This window comes from Bolinopsis microptera, chromosome 10 (genome assembly GCF_026151205.1).
Source record: "Bolinopsis microptera isolate Bmic1 chromosome 10, MBARI_Bmic_1.0, whole genome shotgun sequence".
NCBI classification, from domain to species: Eukaryota; Metazoa; Ctenophora; class Tentaculata; order Lobata; family Bolinopsidae; genus Bolinopsis; species Bolinopsis microptera.
In genome coordinates, this window is record NC_087081.1 from 9,647,645 (window position 1) to 9,668,112 (window position 20,468).

The following is a 20,468-nucleotide window of genomic DNA, read 5'->3' on the forward strand; positions in this document are numbered from 1 at the left end:
AATACTTTAAATGATTGTAACTCATACACTGCATCTGACCTTACAAATATTCTCTGCAACCAAATAAAGAAACAATCATCAATTCTCTTTCAAAATATTGATGGAAATAAATCAAATTTTGACAACCTTGCCATTGAAACCTGTAGGTACAAAACAAAATTCTCCGTAATAGCCCTAGCTGAAACCAACACTGGAAAAGAATTAAGCAATCTATTCCAGCTCGACGGTTATAATAGTTACTATCAGGACACAGCACCTAACAAACAAAAAGGCACTGGAGTAGCCCTTTATGTTGACGATAAATTAAATGCTACTGTAGTGGAGAATATATCACAAGTCACAGAACATCTAGAAATACTTGTCTTATCATTAAGTAACGAAGATCAACCTGTTAATGTAGGTGTTTTGTATCGTCCACCAAGTGGCTGTATTTCCCAAGCTCTAGTTGAACTTTCTAACCTTCTTGATCACATGCCGAAGTTTAGTTATCTAGCTGGAGACTTTAATATCGATCTTCATGATAAAGATAACAAAAATGTTCAAAAATATGAAGAAATATTATTCAGTAAAGGATTTTGTCCGTTAATATCTATTGCTACCCACGAAAAACCAGGCTGTAAAGCATCCTGCATAGACAACATTATTACTAACGATATTGAGAATGTGATTACTTCAGGCACCCTAAAAGAACGAATAACTCTGTTTTATTGGTTAGACGGTGCAATGATAGGCAGTAATTGTAGTGTAAAAACAGCCCCACCACTCCTATGGAGATAGATGGTTAGTCATCTTAATAAATAAATAAATGAATATAAATACAAATACAATCCATAATAGAAATAGAAACACTGCAGCGATGTGGCCCTCGCAGCTCAGTGAGAATACTAACATCTTACCCCAATTTCTAAAACAGATTAAAACTTTTCCAAAAACTATCATCACCACTTTTCCAAAAACTATCATCACATTCTCAATTCTTTCTTCATTCCTTTTTCAAAAATCATAATAATACTGTTCATTTCAATTCTTTCAGTCCTTTCAATTTCTTACACTGTACTAATCATAGTCTGTATCCCGTTCTCACAACGGCCATAGATAGCAGGAGAAAGTAAGTAGTCTGTCACGTTGAGAGCAAGGTGAGAGTAGGTACTAGCCAAGAGGAGAGCCACACTACCACAGAGAGATCACAAGATCCAAAAACAAAGCAGAGATGCACAGGTACCAATTCCTTGTGAAACCCTGTAAATATTGTTAGTTTTTTTTTTTTTTTTTTTTTTTTTTTTTTTTTTTTTTTTTTTGATGGGCTGATTCTTGACAAAGTGTCACCGGGACTTCGGATTGTCTTTTTCTTTTAACAAGCTGTTCTTGACAAAGTGTCACCGGGACTTCGGATTGTTGTTGTTGTTTTTTTTTTTTTTTTTTTTTTTTTTTTTTTTTTTTTTTTTTTGGTTAAAGGTTAATTATACATTAAAGTCATCGTCACTCGTAATTATAAACAAATTATAAACAATTAAAAAAAAACAAATGCACACTGTTTCATTGGCGTCAAAACCTACCACTAATTAAAAAACCATTAAATACCAATTAAATTGAAACAATTTCTCCTTTATTTAGCATCACTAAAAGTTTATCACTGTTACTGGTTATTTTAGTAAAGGGATCCGCAAGCTGTTTAGCTCCCTCTTCCCATTTTACTTCAATCTCATCTTTCTGCTGCATTTGTCTAATGGTAGCCAGATCAACGTTCAACCTCTTTTCTTCAACATGTTTACTTGATCGCAAAGCTTTATCTAAAGATTGATTGTCTGTAAAGCCTATTACTGGAACCATTGACTTATCAAATTGATCGAAGTAGATCTCACTTATCAGATGAGAGACATACACTCCATGATCTAATGTATCTTTGAATGCCAAAGTCTCTGCGCTCAAAGTGCTGCTTACAACTCGTTTACATTTATGACTTCCCCATGATAACGGTGATATCTTTCCTTCCTCATTCATTAGGACTATTAGATGACCTTTTCCTGTGGACACCTTGTCACCGAGGTTCATAGATGATGCATCAGAGTAGATCACAATCTTTAGTGTAGAAATGTCTCCTAACTTTGAGAACTTTGTGTTGTAACAACCGTTGAGCTCTTTCATCCGTCTGAATGCTTTATTGGCCTTCTTAACAGCTTCTACTGGATCTACACTCTTTGTTACATTTAAATCATACGTCATGAATGACAAATCTGGGCGTGATTGAGCAGCTACCCAGTTCAACTGACCACATATTGTTCTAAGCTTCCTGTCAGTCGACAGATGATATATCTCATGTTCTTTACCATTGATGACATCTGCTAGATCTCGGATATATTCATGTTGGTTCACTAGGATACCGTCTTCTGTCTGCTCAACTGATAGACCAATGTAATTGAACTTTGATTTGCATATTTTACCAGCTTCAAAGTTTGATGTCAGTTCTTTTACAACTCTATCAAAGAATGACTTTGTACCAGCTACTAAGAAATCATCAACGTGAAGCACAAGTATTCCTTCGAATCCAGTACTAGTTCTCCATATGAACAAAGCAGGATCTAACACTGATTGAGTACAACCAAGGTTGATAAGAAGTCCCTTCACACTGATAAACCAAGCTCTTGCCGCATCATTTAAACCATACACTGTCTTTCTCAATCTCCACAAATAACCTTTTTCTACATGAGCTTCCTTGGGTGGTATGACATAAACATTTCTTTCAATTTTATTTCCTTGCAGAAAGGCAGCTTTGATATCAATCGTTGTTAGTTGCCACTGCTGGTTTGCAGCTATAGCAAGTACAACCTTGAGAGTGTTTTTGAATACTGTAGGTGACTCCACTTCAATCGACTGATTTTGCTCTTGAAATCCACGGACTACTAACCGGGCTTTAACTCCAAGTTCACTGCTGGGTTTTTCTGTTATTACCCAAGTTGTTGTAATGACATTCTGATCACAATCCTTGACTTCATCATATACTTCTCTCTGCTTCCAGTTAGTCAATTCAATAACTTTAGCCTTAATAACCACATCTTCATTGTGTCTGGAAGTGGGAATTGTCACAACATTACATTCTTCGTGATCGTCTCCAGGTTCTGCATCAATAGCAGCATCAGCTTTGTACATAGCCGTCTTTGTACAATCTATCAGCTTTTCTTCACCTTGGGTTGTCATAAGTTTTACCCAGTGATCTTTTCTGCCAAGCCGTTTTCCTTTTTGAGTCACAGTACATGTCTCCCATTCATTTTCTTTTCCTTCTTTAACAAGTTTCACCGTATCTCCGACCGAAACATCGTTTTTCTGAAGTCTAGTTTCCAAATACTTAATCTTGAGTTGTTGTTTTTGTTCATTGGAAATTATCTTAGAGTCTATTTCAAGTATTGGAGAGGAGCTCATAATTTCTTGTCCTGTTGGTATTTCCTCTGTTTCCACTGGCACTTGAAATTGAATAGGCATTTCTTCTATGTTTTCAGCAGCTTCATCAAACTGATCATCGTTAAGATTGACTGCTTCATCATGTTGGCTATTCTCTGTTTCCAAGATATCATCATTGTTTTGGTTGTGCTCGTCACTCACTATATATTCTCGTTTCACAATTCTACAGCTTGCTGCTTTGATAAGCAGTCCTCCATGCCTCAGTATAAGAGTCTTTCCTTCCTTGCCGACTATCTTGGCAGGTCCTTTCCAGCGTTCAATATTAGGTCTTTTGTAGAATACAACATCACCAATCATAAAGTCTTGGTTGATATCTCGTAAGGGTCTTTTCAAAGCTCTTTTCACTCTTTCTGAATTCTCTGCCTCTAGATATGCTTTTCTGCTTAGATACATTGCATTAAGATTCCTTTGAATGTCGCTTGATAATGATTCATCTGCTCCTTCATTAGCAGGTAGCAAGTTGTAAGATACCCCAGGAAAGTTTGGATTCTGACCTGTCACTATCTGCACTGGAGAAAATCCACTGACATTGTACAGTGTGTTCTTGGCATTGATTGACCATGCAAGTGCTATCTTCAATGGAAACCCGTCATACATCATTTTAAGCACTGATTTGTCAACCACAGCATGGTTTCTTTCACATAAGCCATTTGACCAAGGTGAGTAGGCACTGGTAACACAAATTTCAAAGTTGAGTTGTTCACTGAGATCATTAAGTTCATTGTTTGCGAATTCTCCTCCATTGTCCACTAATATTTTTCCTGGAGGTCCCATACCTGCTGCAATCCATTCCATAGTAAAGGCTTTTATTACTGTCTCTGGCTTTTTGTTGGAAATCACCCTAGCTTTGCAGAATCTTGAGAACATATCAACAATGTAAATCACATAACCATTGATTCCAGTAAATTGTTTCAAATCAAGAGCTACTACCTCATTGAACTTCGTTGCCATAGGTAATCCAACGACTGGTGTGGAGGGTGTTCTTTTATATCTCGCACAGGCATCACATTCTTTTAGCACTTGATCAATCACCTTGTTCACATTTTCACCTTGTACGTTTGCATTTTTGGTAATCTTTTTCAGATTCTCTGCTGAACAATGACCCAGCTGCTTATGAAGTTTGGTAATACTGCTGACTGTGTCATCTAGATTGACTAGATTACATTGCTCTTCTATAGCAACTTCATTATAATCCCATAGAGATATGCCAATCAGACCTGACTCGGTTGTTATAACAGGGATCACCTCTCCATCTACTTCAATCGTACTTGTACCAAGGTCTAATTTAAACCCTCGCTTTGCCATCTCTTCTTTGGAGATCAGAAATGGAATATTCCTTTGCACTATATCAGCCCAAAGGAATGTCTTCTTTCCGGCAATTATACAAGGTACTCTCACCGCATCCGCGGCAGCAATAGGGTCACTACCTCCAAAACTGTATTTTGAACGGGCGTCTGACACTTTCAGGAGTGTTTTGTCCTCTTCTGTCAGGTTATCTATGTACTCACGAATCCATTCTTCGCCAACTACATTCTTCGAGCAAGCAGAGTCTAAAAGTGCTACCTGATGGCATTCTGCTGTCTCCATCTCTCAAATCTCTCTACATTCATTAACATTTTCTGATCTATCTGAATGAGGACAATCTTTAATCAAATGCATTACTGATTCGCATCTATTACATCTCAACCGGGGGTTAAACTTCTGAGTTGCCCTAGAGTCGTCAGCTGTCTTATATGTCTTAGAGTACTCTTTTTTGAAACTTCTAGAGTTATCTCTTCTTCGATCATTATCTGAATATCTCTTTGGCTTGTATTCTCCTTTGCCATTATCCCTTTTGTCACGATTAAATCTTGAGATGTGATTGTTGTATGATCTGTTATTATCTGTTCTTCTCCAAGCCTTTCCTCTATTTCTCCAATTGGTGTAGTAGGCTTCCTCTTCTTCAGACATGTTATCAGGATCTGATGATGAACGTGTAGATTCTGACGATTCAGAAAAAAGTCTCTCACCATTGAATACTGGCTCTTCTTTGATGGGCGTATCACATTGTGGTCTCTTTTCAACCTCGCGGATTCCTTCACCAAAGTATTTCTTGATTGAATTCATCATATCTTCAACAACAGACTCTGTTTTAACTAACTCAACTCCAGTCATTACCAGCTTTTTGTCATTTGCTGATAAACCGGATCTTTCTAGCATGTGTAATGCTAACACAGTTCCAGGAAGAGTTATCTTGCTAATTTTCAAGTTGGTGTTGGCTTGATCAAAGTTATTGAGAAAGCTTGACATATCTTGACTGTCCTTTCTCCTAAGATTGATAAAATCCGACCAGGATTTCATCATCTTACTGGTATCATCTTTCCTGTATGTTCTATCTAATAGCTTCATGATGTTTTGTACTCCTTCCCCGTCAAGAACATCGATGTCTTTGTTTTTTACTGCTGAGTTGAGCTTTGATACGATATTATGATCAGTGTGTTGAGATACTAGGTTGAACAAGGCATACCCTTGCTCTGCGGGGTCTACTTTTCTGACTGCACATAATTTGTCCCACATCTCAACTTGTAGTCTCCATTCCTCATAACTCATAGATGCTTTCCATTGCGGTGGGGCTGTAAGGCGGGCTGCTGGCTGTTGGTACTGCACTTGTATTGGCTCTGGTTGCAGTACTGCTCCTTGAACATTTGATGATGTTGCTGTATCAGGTGGTGGATTACTTTCTTTTTCATCTTCACTGTTTACCATGTTTTATTGGTTAGACGGTGCAATGATAGGCAGTAATTGTAGTGTAAAAACAGCCCCACCACTCCTATGGAGATAGATGGTTAGTCATCTTAATAAATAAATAAATGAATATAAATACAAATACAATCCATAATAGAAATAGAAACACTGCAGCGATGTGGCCCTCGCAGCTCAGTGAGAATACTAACAAACTCATCACTCACCTATTTTTAACACATTTAACTGGAATGTTGAAGTCAACTCTGAAAAAACTTCTTTTAAACAATATTACGACTTCTGTCAATCAAATGTTAACGGCTTCCTAGTGGATCTTGAAGATGAGCTTAAAACTAAAACAATCCATAACTTTACTGAATTCCATGACACTTACAAAAACTGCGTCGAAAAATCGTTTAAACTAGAGACCCCGAAAACCTCTAAGAGAACTGTTCAGGTTAACCCTTGGATAACTCCCGGTCTCATTTGCTCAATTAATAATCAGCATAAACTGTACGAAAATTGGGTTGAGATAAGAAATAGAAAATGTAAACTCGGGGAAACTGATAACAAGGGCGGCATTTGCCAGTGCCCTGAATGCTCACTAAAACGTAGTCGCTACCTTATCTACAAAGAATACAGAAAAGTCCTAAAGAAAACACGTCAAACTGTGAAAACAGAATACTTCTCTGGTAAATTTCCTGAAAATAGCGGTGATAGCAAAAAGACCTGGGAACTAATAAATCGTATAAGAGGTAAACGGCGGCGTGAAATAAAGCCGCTGTTCACCATAGACAACGTTAAGATAACAAATAGAAGGATCATAGCAAACGAATTCAATAAATATTTTGTATCATTAGCCTCTGACCTAAATACCGCTTACAATGATCTTGGACAAATTAACATAAACAGTATACCTAGTTTCTATGATTATCTACCGCTTTCAAACACTTCCAGCATTTACATGCATGACTGCACAACAGACGAGGTTAGCAAAATCATATCTGAACTTAAAAATGGCAAGGCAAGTGACATACCGATTCATGTAATTAAGCAGTCCTCTAAAATAGTTACTCCTTTACTCACTGTACTGTATAACGAATGTATGAAAGATGGCATATTTCCAGATGACCTTAAAGTTGGAAGGATTAGTCCCATTTACAAGAAAGATAACCAGGAACTCCTTGAAAACTATAGACCTGTATCAACGCTAGCTGTGTTTGGTAAAATATTTGAAAAGATTATATTCAATAGATTATACAGCTTCTTTCATTCACAGAACTCCTTATATGAAAACCAGTACGGATTCCGTAAAAATCACTCGACCAGTTATGCCCTAAATTACTCAGTGAACCACGTAGAATCTTGCCTCAAGAAAAAACAACACGTTCTTGGAATATTTATTGATCTTAGTAAAGCCTTTGATACAATATCACATGAAAAGTTACTGCATAAGTTAGAAAATTATGGAATCCGTGGAAATGCAAATAACCTTATAGCAAGTTACCTGTCGAACAGATACCAGTATGTCTCAGTATTAGGTGAAGACTCCGAGAAACTTCCAGTAGTCTATGGAGTGCCGCAGGGGAGCTGTCTTGGTCCCTTACTTTTTATTATTTATATTAATGACATCCGTAACTCATCAATTATAGGAAAGTTTATACTATTTGCCGACGACACTAACATATTTATAGAAGACACATGTGTCAAAAGACTATACGAAAAAGGAAATGAAGTTCTATCATTTGTGTACAAGTATATGAAACTAAACTTATTACATATTAACATTAAGAAATGTTGTTTTATTCATTTTAAACCCTCACGGGCCAAAGAGGAAGTAGAAAATGACGAGAACATACTAACTTTAAATAATGTAGTTATTAAAAGAGTTCAAGAAGCTAAATTTCTAGGCGTTATTATTGACGACCAACTTAACTGGAAATCACATACGCAGTCACTTAACTCAAAACTTAAATGCGAAGTAGGAAAGCTGTGCAGAATACGACACATTGTCCCAAAGCAGTATTATAAGGATTTATATCATACTCTATTTGAATCACATTTAGGATTTGGAATATCTGTGTGGGGTGGTATTAGCAATAACCGACTTGAACCTATCTTTAAAACACAGAAAAAGTGTATAAGAATTCTGTTTGGGGATAGAGAAGCTTACCTAGAGAAGTTTAAAACGTGTGCCCGAACACGACCTGTTGATAAGCAAAGACTGGGGGTGGACTTTTACCAAAAAGAACACTCCAAGCCCTTGTTTAAAACCCACAGGTTGTTGACGGTCCACAATCTGTACAAGTACACTTGTCTCTTAGAACTATTCAAAATTAATAAGTTAGAGGAACCATTATCACTGTACTCATCATTTAACAGGTCACCACGACGAGAGGATTATTTCATTACATCACAACCATCCTCACAATTCATCTACCAATCATCCTACATGTGGAACAGCTGTCGACAAACATCAAGTAAGATAAGTTTTAATACTCCGACAAACGGGTTTAAGAATATATTGAAAATTGCCTTACGAGAATTGCAATTCAAGCATGATACACTTGATTGGTGTGAGCTTAATTTTGCCACAAATGAGCTCAAGTTCTGATTTATGTGAGTTACTAAAATGACCATATATCTTTCTCATACATACAACCACTGCACTCCGACCAAAAACATTACTTACACCATACTCCACAAATGATATATATATATATATACACAAACACACTAGTACCGAGCAATCGCACTGTAAAACATGCTCACGATACACTCAAAATTGGAAATATTCAACGGCTTGTATATGAAACTTACACTTACACTCAGTGTACACCCAGTGTTAACTAGTATTACACACTGGTAAACTCTACGTAACGCGCGAAAATAATAATTCTATGGCGTTTTCATTGTCACATTTCACGTCGACGGGATTAAACGCGCGCGCGCGCGTAACATCTTATCTTACTGCTATCTCAACGAATAAACACACAACGACTTTGACAATTGACCGACGACTTAACGATTGTGAGTTATGACGGACTTAACTGTATGGGTCAACTACTAAAACTGCATTGTATACTATCTTAATCATTAATATACTGGACATGATATGACGAAGTATCTTAAGCAGCACTTTATACCTCCACTTAGAACTTGATTAGTCACGAACAATAGAATCATTATAAATCAATACAATAAAACATCGTGATCAATAAATGCCTAGCAGCACCAGACAGCGGCCGTGTACCTTTTTCGACTCCACGGAGTCCCTGATGGACTTTTGTTTACTTTTGTTAATAATTTGACCGCAACCTTTCTTTCTCGAAACACAAATCCTACTGTACTTCATTACAGTATTAAGATAATATAAAGCAAATCATGGGAATATATGACTACGAAATAGATCTATAGATTTGTCCATAATATTTAATACCGTATTGATGGTTTTGAATTTTGTATATTGAATTTTAATGTGAAGCGTTTACTCTTCCCCCTCGGCAATTAATTAGAAAGTTAGATTAATGACAATAGTTGCCAAATGACGTAGTAGATATAAATGTTCAATGTTGTAGAGTGATTTCAAGAGTAGTGGTCCACAGGGGTCCGAAAAAGCCGTACAGGCACTTGGGTCCTTATCCTTGTCACTAGTCCCAATTGGATTCACTTTACACAAAACATGAACGTTTACAATTTAGACGTACACATTGGCACGATATTTATTAGAAAGCAAACAGTATAAAATAATACGTGCGTGCGCGGCTTGAGCCGCGCCGCATAACAATTTATGCGTTTAGGGGCTGGAGTACGCGTGTTTACAGATTAATGAATTGTTGCATTGTAAATATTTAAAGTTGACGATATATTATGATTAGATTTAATAGTAAATTTTTCAAAGCTGGCTTTGGACTTAGGTAAAATTATAACTTATTTATTTTAAAGAAAAAACCACGGATAGTTTTAAATTTACAAAGTCGTATAACTATAATTAAGTTAATCCTGTTTTCAAGAATGCGCGGCTTTGGCGGCCAGTTATTGACTTGTACATAATATTGAATTTTAAATAGAAATGTGAATGTATTAAAATTTAAAACCTTCAAAACGGAGGCTTATAAATATTATTATATTATGATTGTAAAATAAAGGATAAAATTTTAAATTTGTTTCACTAAAAAAATTTGTTTCACTAATATTACCGAGTAACTATTACCCTAAAATTCCATTAAAGATACGAATTTTTAAACTATGTTTGATTCTTTTCATTGTGTCTGATAGCAATCAAGGTCATTTTTAGACCCCTAGTATAGTTCAATCAAGTAGTGTTTGGTAGCATCATGACGCTTTTTTACGAATTGTTCAATATCTTGCTCATATTTTATGGTATTGACTTGTTTATGGTCCCGAACTGAAGATCATGTGATGCAAAGCTTGGATAACTGCATTATTTATATGGTTATTACTCCTATATATCATATTATTTGATTGGTATTCGATTTCTGATTATTTCCCTAGGAATATGATTATTATATCTCAATTTGGCTTTAGGTAGGGTGCCCCGCTAAAAGAACTGGATTCTTCCAGGAAGCATCCCGTGCACAGAGCTTGGTCTACATATATATTAAATTATTAACCATTCATTCTGTATGTGCACGAAAATTTATTTCAATCAATTTAGTGTAGACTTTTTGTCACAACAAGACTGCAACCTATAGTAACAACTATAAACAGAACCCATGTCCCCTAATGTTTCATTGATCATTGGCTTTCAGTTTCAAGTCGTTTGTTTTACTCACATAATTTGTGTTTTCCTTACATAAATTCCAGGTGAGTCATCAACTAAAGTCTTGTGGTCACCTTTTGTAGGTTAATAACCTACCAATACGCCCGCCGAGTTCGACTTGTCGAAGATATATTTCGAAGAAATAGTTGCGAGTATTGCCCGTTAAGGTCACCTTTTTTTGGACACCCTGTATATTAAAAACGATATAGTTCATAATATATATTAACATATTTTTGGCCTTAAATTGTGTTTTCCTTATAATACAATATAATAGTGTATGAACATCGTGAAAAAGACATTTTATTTTGGATCAGGTGGTTTTAGTTCCGTTTCTGCCATCAAATTTCTCAGGATGATCTATGGTTAGTTAGATTGAGGATATAGTTCTAGAGGGAACAGCTCTGAGAGAGCAGACAAGTATAACCTGAGTGGACCTGAGTGAGCTCTGAGAGAGCATTAACCAGCACAGCACAAGTAAGATCAAGAGGGACAGTATAGCTGAGAGAGCTATTACTATTAAAGAGTGGATCAAGGAACTTTCCCAAAAGCACAAGTTAAATTATTATTAGATAATATTTATTGAAGTGATTTGGATATTGAACACAGATCACTCAGCGTAATAATCATAACACTCATATCACTGATCAACCAAGAACATCTGAGAGTTATAACTAGAGAGTTATCTAACCTTGTTATAAATCTATTTTATTACAACCCTTTATCCCACAGAGTTTGACTTGATATTATTGATAACAATTCTCCCTATTTAGCGGTATTAACATATCACGTTTCTGTGGTCTACTGAGCTGAATGATTGGGAAAACTGTGATAGGGCGGGGCTCTGCCAAAAGATTTTGAATCTTGTGTACCTTTTAGTTGCATACATTTAGTGATTGCTGTTGTACAGTAGTGATTGCTGTAGTACAATAGAAGATAGGTATTGCCCATTTCCAAGCAGCCAAAGATATGATGATTCAGATAAATTCTATGATACAAACAACCAGGAAGATGTCACCATAGCTAAATTCTCTTCAATACTTGAAGACTGTAAGTGTTACACAAAACAAGAACTAGCAAACTCAATCAGCAAACTTTTTCCTGAGAAAAATAAAAATTCAGCTTATCTGCCCGCTCTGTTTTGCAATATAGATGGGTTTGCTAGTAATTTTGACAGCTTTTTAATAGAACATAAGACCCTCCCGTGTAATTTTGATGTCATTGGATTGGCTGAGACCAACATCGATCCAAGCCAACAAGGCTTATACCAAATCCCCTCGTATACAACATTTTGTCAAGTACCATTCCCTGATAAGAAAAAAGGAACAGGAGTATCCTTATATGTCTCTGATCGCCTGAATGCTGTAGTAATCGAAAATCTATCTCACTGCACTAAAGATATTGAGTGCTTATTTGTTGAAATTACTCTTAGCTCGGGTGACAAACTGACATATGGGGTTGCTTATCGTCCTTTTGTCCTTTTGTCAAACTCTTGAGGATATATCTAAGCAGTTGTCTGGTAAAAAGTTCCATATTCTTGGCGATTTTAACTCTAACCTCCTCAATGTACAAACCTCCAGCCAGCTATTTGAGGACACGTTACTTCGTAACAATATGTATCCTACTATATCACTTGCTACCCACTTCCGTCCTAACTGTAAAAACTCATGTATTGACAATATCCTCACATCAGAGATAGATCATGTACTTCTCTCCGGTGTATTGAATGATAGGATTGGTGACCATGCCTTTATATTCACCTTCACGTCAATTCCTACCGAAAACAGTACTGAAAAACTTAAACATGTTCGCTACTATGATTATTCAAGGTCCAAACTCACTAATTTTGTTAATGAACTCGAGGTGAAGGTGAATGACTTAACTCCTTCGGTAAACTTCAATGAGTTTTTGGACTGCTTCAATGAAACACTTGATAAACACTGTAAGCTTGATGAGCCAAAAGTTACCAAAAGGACTCCCAAACTCAACCCGTGGATTACCAATGGAATCATTGTCTCAGTTGAAAGAAAACATGAACTCTGTAGAGACTGGTCAAGCACTGTAACAAATAGAAACCCTGAGGGTAATGTACTGCTCTATAAAGTCTTCAGTGACTACCGAAGAATGCTTAAAAGTATTATCAAGGTCGCCAAACGATCGTACTACTGCAATGAAATCTATAAAAATATAGAAAACAGCAAAAAAACGTGGCAGATAATCAATGAGCTCAGGGGCAAGAAAAAGAAGCAAACTAAGCCTCCCTTTATCATAAACAACGAACGAATCATGAATCGTAGAGTCATAGCCAATGGATTCAACTCTTACTTTGTTTCTATTGCCCCTAAGCTCAATGAAACACTTTGTAGCAGTGAGGCCTCTGGTTTACCAATTCTCCCTATAAAAACATTCTATGATTTCCTTGGAAAGAAAAATGAAAAATCGATTATGTTAGAAGACTGTACACCTAATGAGATAATGGAAATAATAAAAGGATTTGAAAATGGAAAAGCAAGTGATATTCCTGTTAGTGTAATCAAAAGATCATCTCACGTAATTACACCAATCCTTAGTCGATACATCAACATCTTAATGTCCAATGGCACGTTCCCCGACGTTCTAAAGACCTGTATTTAAGAAGGGAAACCCTGAAGAGATAGAAAACTACCGCCCAATCTCTACTCTCTCTATATTTGGTAAAATCTTTGAAAAGATCATTTACTCAAGAATATATTCGTTTGTAAGCTCACAGGGTATAATATCTAAATCACAATTTGGCTTCAGGGCCTCCTCCACGAAACTTGTACTTAACTTTTTTGAACTTAAGCTAAGTTCGCACTTAGCTTAAGTACGACAATTTCTGCTGTCCACGAAACTAGAGACACTTAAGCAAACACAAATTTAGAACAAACCTGTCGTCCATGAACGGGTATCATGCAGAGTACTTAACTGTCACGTGAATGAGGTAACGCAGGTCACACTAACCAATGGTGTGATAGCAAGTAGGAACCAAATTGAGCACACCCAGGCAGATTCTATTAGTATTATTGATTATGTCATTTCCAGTTATTTGGAAGAGGGACATGCTATCAACTGTCAGGTTATATGTGATATCAATGAGCGATTTCTGGACTCTGTTGTGCGTTGGCCCGGTAGTATCCATGATTCAACCATTTGGAAATTAAGTGGGGTTAAGACCTTGGTCGAAGATTTTGTCAAGAGCCAAGGGCCAAACTATAAGGGTTAGCTTCTTGGTGATTCGGGGTACGACCTTGGTCGAAGATTTTGTCAAGAGCCAAGGGCCAAACTATAAGGGTTAGCTTCATGGTGATTCGGGGTACGGCCAGCGAGAAATCATGATGGTTCCACTGCTTGAAGAAAATCTCACTCCGAAAGAGAAACGGTACAACGTTGCACACAAAAAGTGAAGAATCTTCACTGTAGAAAGGGCCATTGGTGTCCTGAAATCGAGGTTTAGGTGTCTCTGCAAGAAGACAGGTGGTGCAATATTATATCAGGAAGACACCGCATGTAATATAATAGTTAGTTGTATGGTCCTGCATAATTACTGCAGATCTAGGAATATGGACTACCCTGTAGATACAGACATCGCGAGGACATCAGTGAAAAAGGGGCCCTGAAATTGGGACAGGAAGCTAGAACATGTGTCATTGATTCGTTCATGTAAATATTGACTGAAGATAACTGTTACTAAGACCTTCAGCTTATTGAAAAACACTCCAAATTTACGGTTTATATGTTTTTAAAACCCTCGAAACTGTTTACTGTTCCTCAATCACTATTTTTAGTTATCACAAAATCCGATTTTACATTTAAGTTCGACTTAAGTACAGCTTAAGTGAGGTTTGGACTGGTCTTAACTTTTTACTTAAATCTCCCTGATTTAAGTCCACTCTTAAGTTAATTTGGGGCTTAAGTAAGTATCGATTACAATTACGCTTCCAACACGCACCATATTATATGGAGGCTAACGCAACTTTAAGTGCACGCTAAGTTTAACTCCCAAAGTCGTACTTAAATATTTAAGTAGGAACTTAAATCATGCGACTTAAGTAAAAATTTGTACTTAAGACTCAGTTCGTGGACGACAAACGAAGGGTTGTACTTAAATTTGTACTTAAGTCATTCTTAAGTACACCATAAACTGTTCGTGGAAGACACCCAGGCAGTCACACTCTACTTCACATGCAGTTAATTACTCAGTAAACCTTATAACTGAATCTCTAAAACTTAAGCATCATGTCTTAGGCATATTCATAGACCTTAGCAAAGCTTTTGATACAATAGATCATGGTACATTACTTGTAAAATTACAGGGCTATGGGATACGTGGGGTGGCAAATAATCTTATAAAAAGTTACTTAACAAATAGATCACAATATACTGAAGTGGTTGGTGAGAAATCTGACGCCTTGAAAATACAGTTTGGAGTCCCCCAGGGTTGGATTCTCGGACCTCTCTTATTTCTCCTATATATGAATGATATCGCCAACTGCTCCAGTCTGGGATCATTTGTCACCTTCGCTGATGACACCAATATATTTGTGACTGGGAAATCTAAAAAGGAGGCACATATGCGTGGTAATTCTCTTTTAGCTAGTTTATCTTCCTACATGCGAGCAAACAAACTCCATGTCAACATGTCTAAATGCTGTTTCATTCACTTTAAACCAGCATCGTCCTCCCAGACTGACAATAATTCTGAATATAATACCCTAACCATTGATAACTTTCCAATAAAACAAGTTGCATCTGCTAAGTTTCTGGGAGTCGTCATCGACGAAAAGCTGACCGGACCTGGGAAGAACACATAAAATCACTTAGGCATTCTCTCAGCCATGCAACATCAACTCTCTGCCGCCTACGCTGCTCCCTCCCAGATTTCTTACACCGCCAGTTGTATTACAGTCTATTTGAATCACACCTCTCCTATTGTATCACGGTTTGGGGTGGGGCAGCCAACACTCGTATAAGTTCTGTATTCAAAGCGCAAAAATATTGTCTCAGGGTACTGTTTGGCGACAGGGAGGCATACCTAGATAAATTTAAGACCTGTGCTCGTGCTCGACCGTTTAAAAACCAAAATCTGAACAAAAAATTTTTCTTGAAAGAGCACACCAAACCTTTGTTCAAGGAACACGGAATACTTGCCGTCCAAAACCTGTACAGTTACCACTGTTTCCTTGAGCTCTATAAAATCATGAAATTCCGTGCTCCGATTTCCCTCCATGAAAATTTCACCTGCTCAAGTAGGAAACCCACCCTTATACTAAGCCAAGCAGACCCCCCTGACAACTTCAATAGCAGAACGACTCGTATTTGGAACGTAATTGTGCCTAAGCTTGGTATACGTGACTACTGTCTGAGTGTGGCCTGCCTGAAGTCTAGGATGAAGCAATCACTGCTCTTCAACCAGCATAACCATGCTGATCTTGATTGGACAAACAAAGATTTCGAATGCTCTAATTTAAATTTTGACACCAAGTCTACCCTAGGGTCCACACATCCAAAATGATTATCTTGAAATTGAAAATTAGCTGGGTGGCATTTTCCTTTGCCTTACTAACGTGTGTGAGCGCAGTGTAGTGAGAAAGTGTTTTTAACTTAGGATTATGATTTATGATTTTTGAACTATTACATTGATAAGATTTATTTTTGATAGATACTTAATAAAGTTGATGAATTCCCCTCCCTATTAAAATTTTAAAAATATTTAGTGAAAATTGATAAACGAAGATCTAGATATTGATACATATTATAACCAACATTGCTTATCCTCTGCCTTGTTAACAAAGAGCAAATTTTCTTAATGCCTTCTCCCTGTCCTAAAACCAAAACTTCATCCTATTAAAGTAAAGGCTTGTTGTTACCACAAGCTATTATACAGTCCCTCTCAAAAACATGCCTCAACCTCCATCAAAAACAATTTTAGTTTTCAGTCCTTCTAGTTTCCAAAAATGTACCGAGCTAGTGTTCTGGCATGGTGTGCACAAAAGCCCCTAAGCCCGTGCATTCCTTGCCCCGCTAGCTGCCAGTCCTTGGCAAACTTCCAATAGCAAAGATCAACTAGTCATTTACAAATTGAGCACTATACAATTTTAATTGTTTTGAATATTTGACTTTGTAAAATGAGCTAAAACATTGATTTTATTAGTTTCATTGATTTTATTAGTTTCATTGATTTCTCTAGCTCTTGTTTTGAGAATCTAAATCCTTGTCTAAAGGATAAATCCTTGTTGCATACTAGATGGACAATTCTTTGGTCTCTACTATAATATAATTTTGTCAGTTAAAAGTAAACTTAAATTACTAATGATCCTTTTAAACTACAGCAGGACATGGTAGATTACATCATTCCACAGAAAGAAGTATTGGATCTTTACAGGAAGCAAAAATCAGAATTCAACTTTCATCAAAGATCGGATGATGAATTCATTGTTTTTCTTTTGGATACAGCCTCTAGAGTTCTATCAATAGGTAACATTTTATTCTCCTAACATTAAGCCTTTTTTGATCAGCATGCCAGTAATTTTGACTAACTTTTAATGTTTTAAAGTTATTATAATTGAAAGTGTTGGCCTTGCTTTGCTGTTTTGATACCACTGATATTCAAAAGTAAAACAATTTTTCAGCTCACCAGTTAACACCTGTCATTGAAGCTGTTTCTTATGAAAGTGAAGGTCAAGCAACAGAAACGCTTGATGCTGAGACAGCTGAAGACAGTGAGTCACAAGAAGAAAGCATATCGAAGAGGTGAATTAACTTGTAAGGTTTTTGGTTCATTTAAAAGTGTATTTGTGGACAGGCAGGCAAGGGTTGCGGTTGGATGGGTTAACTGTATTTAAACTTGCATATTTGTGTTGTAACTGTACATCATGTTCTTCATAATAGTATTGCCATGGTTTTAAAAAGCAACAAATTATACAAATATCATATTTTTCAGCACTGAAGCAGAGCCAGATCCATCATCTTTTCAATCACTTCCAGAGCTGCAACCATGTAAACCAGAGACTCTGTCATCTCAAGAAGATGCAATATTTCAGCTTGCTAAAGAAATAGAATCAGTTGCTAATACTCTGCTTGATGAACAAAAAAGCAGTGCAATATTGTCAAGTGAACTCAATAACTCAAGTCTGCCCATGGAAACAGAAAACCTTATTACAGATTCTTTAAGCAATCAAAATATCAGTCCATCAGTAAAACTATCAAATGACCAGAACTTTAAGCCATCTGTTACTGCGTTACCTTACTCCATGTTGGACATGTCAAACATTCAACTTGATACCAGTGTGAGCGCAACTATGGCAAATTCAGAAAATTTGTAAGTATATCAGTGCATGTATTTTTATCTCTTGATTATAGGTTCAATAGAGTAAATCAGTCTCAGATAGCCGATTTTCTGAATCATATGATTTATCTTAGTTAAATATTCTGAACCATTATTATAGAATAAATCAAATCAAATCAAAATATAATGACACAAACATCATCACACATCATCAAAAATATATCTACTAAAGTTTAAAAATTATCTTAAATCTATTGGCCTAAACAACCAAGTTAAAATGAATATAATTTACATATTTTCCACTACTATATAAGTTGATCAAGCGTTTTTTAGCAACATGAGGATTACACACAAGATATTCATTGTGCCTTTCTTTATTAGTAGCATAATTTAATCCCTCAATCTTTCCTAATACTTACGAAACATACGAAAAATGACTATCATTTACAGATCCGTTTGAAATAGTCTCTTTTTTGAAAGCCTCTAATCTTATTTTAAAACTTAACACAGTCCCACAATTCTTGACATCCGAGGGGAGTTTGTTCCAATATGGTCTCACCCTCTCCGGAAGAAAAGAACTGTGGACTTTCTTCATATTACTGCTACTTTTACTGCATCTACTGTTTGATACCACATTAAGACCAGATAGAGCTGCTATTAATTGAAGGTTATTGTACTATAGTGAAAATATGATTTTTTATGGTTGTATCAGAAGACCAAAGTGACAAAATTATATTCAGGCTCAACAGCATATCTCTCCTCCCTGGATCCAAGAGATCACTTTCATCAAAACCTACAGAGCGTAAGTCTTCTTCTTTACTTTTTACTAAACTGTTTGATTCAGTTATTGACTGCATTATCGTTCAGTTTCAAGGGCAGTTATGGCCATGTGTATCTTGCAAATGTAGAAAATAAGAATTGATAATATTATTGATTGCTCGATCAAAATTCACACATAATTAGTATAATATTAATATCACGAAAGACATAAGTTTTTTTCGGGACCCCGTCTTGAATTGTTTCCCAAATTCATCAAATTTTATGGGAATCACATTTCAAAAAAAAGATGTAGTTGTTAGTGGTTTAGTGTTAAAAGTCAAGAATCACAGGCCTGATTCCTAATCTGTTTGTAACTTTAGGTTCAAGGGATTCAAATGTGTTTAAAGTAGACCCAAAAGGGAACCGTCATGACCTTTTAAAGAGCAAACAAAGGAGATGCAAAGTCTGCCACAAGATACGCCGCAAGAGTTGCAGCATATGTGACGTTGGGCTTTGCCAGCAAGAGTGCTTCCTCCAATTTCACCAGGACTTTGCAACTTATAACATCTTCGTGGAAAAATACAAGTGCTTTGGAAAGAACCATCGAGCAAGGATAAACAATCTGCCTTACAGTTACCATAAACTCTTAGCGCAGTGTGGCCCTAGCAGTGCTGGCTTCCAAATGTTTGATATTGAAAAGAGTATAGCGGACACTCAGTCAAGTAGTAGCGCTATCTCTAATGATCCGTTTGTGTTTAAAGGGGATTCTAAGGCAGAGGAACTTTCTGATAGTTCTAGATCATTCTGTGAAAAAAGTGAATCTAGCAAGACCCTCACTAATATTAACAATGAAAGCAGTGATCCAAATGATGTAAACCTTTCACAAATATTATTTCAATCTGAACCTTGCAAGGATGAAGCGTTGCAAGAATAATAAATTGAGAATTATCAAGTTTCAAATAGCGGAGTAGTTCGCTGTTTATTAGTCTCATGATTGAAATACTGATATCTGGATATTATCCGGTTGGAAGAGACAAGGACAAGTGAAACAAGGAAGTTAGGAGTAAGGGCAAATTTTCGGCGTCAACGCCATCTTCAGGCTCAAATTATTTGTTATATAGTAGTGTTGAAAGTATTAAAACTTTTAATACTTTCAACACTACTATATAACAAATAATTTGAGCCTGAAGATGGCGTTGACGCCGAAAATTTGCCCTTACTCCTAACTTTCTTGTTTCACTTGTCCTTGTCTCTTCCAACCGGATAATATCCAGATATCAGTAATTATCAAGTTATGAATTAAGTTGTTGGGAGTTATTTATATCATATCATAGGGCGTCCTTATTGAATTTATTTATGTAAATTATATTGATGAACAGTATAAATTAAAAGATGATATAATTTACTGTATCTATAAAAGTTAATTTCATGTTGTAAAAACGATGT

The 20,468-nt window shown here is 36.4% G+C and overlaps 1 protein-coding gene across 2 annotated transcripts in view; it reads left to right on the forward strand.

The window, feature by feature from the left end:
* Positions 1-17,234: 17,234 nt before the first annotated feature.
* The window catches only part of LOC134821811 (MDS1 and EVI1 complex locus protein EVI1-B-like), a 4,463-nt gene continuing 1,229 nt past the window's right edge, over positions 17,235-20,468 (forward strand). Inside the window, exons 1-5 of one of the 2 annotated variants that reach the window (XM_063832598.1) lie at positions 17,235-17,452; positions 17,608-17,728; positions 17,919-18,296; positions 19,004-19,065; positions 19,403-20,062. In XM_063832598.1, coding sequence (XP_063688668.1) covers positions 17,314-17,452; positions 17,608-17,728; positions 17,919-18,296; positions 19,004-19,065; positions 19,403-19,956 — 1,254 coding nt within the window. In that variant the 5' untranslated portion in view covers positions 17,235-17,313 and the 3' untranslated portion in view covers positions 19,957-20,062. Of the gene's footprint in view, positions 17,453-17,607; positions 17,729-17,918; positions 18,297-19,003; positions 19,066-19,402; positions 20,063-20,468 lie in introns of those variants that run through there. The other variant, XM_063832599.1, reaches the window with a different exon arrangement.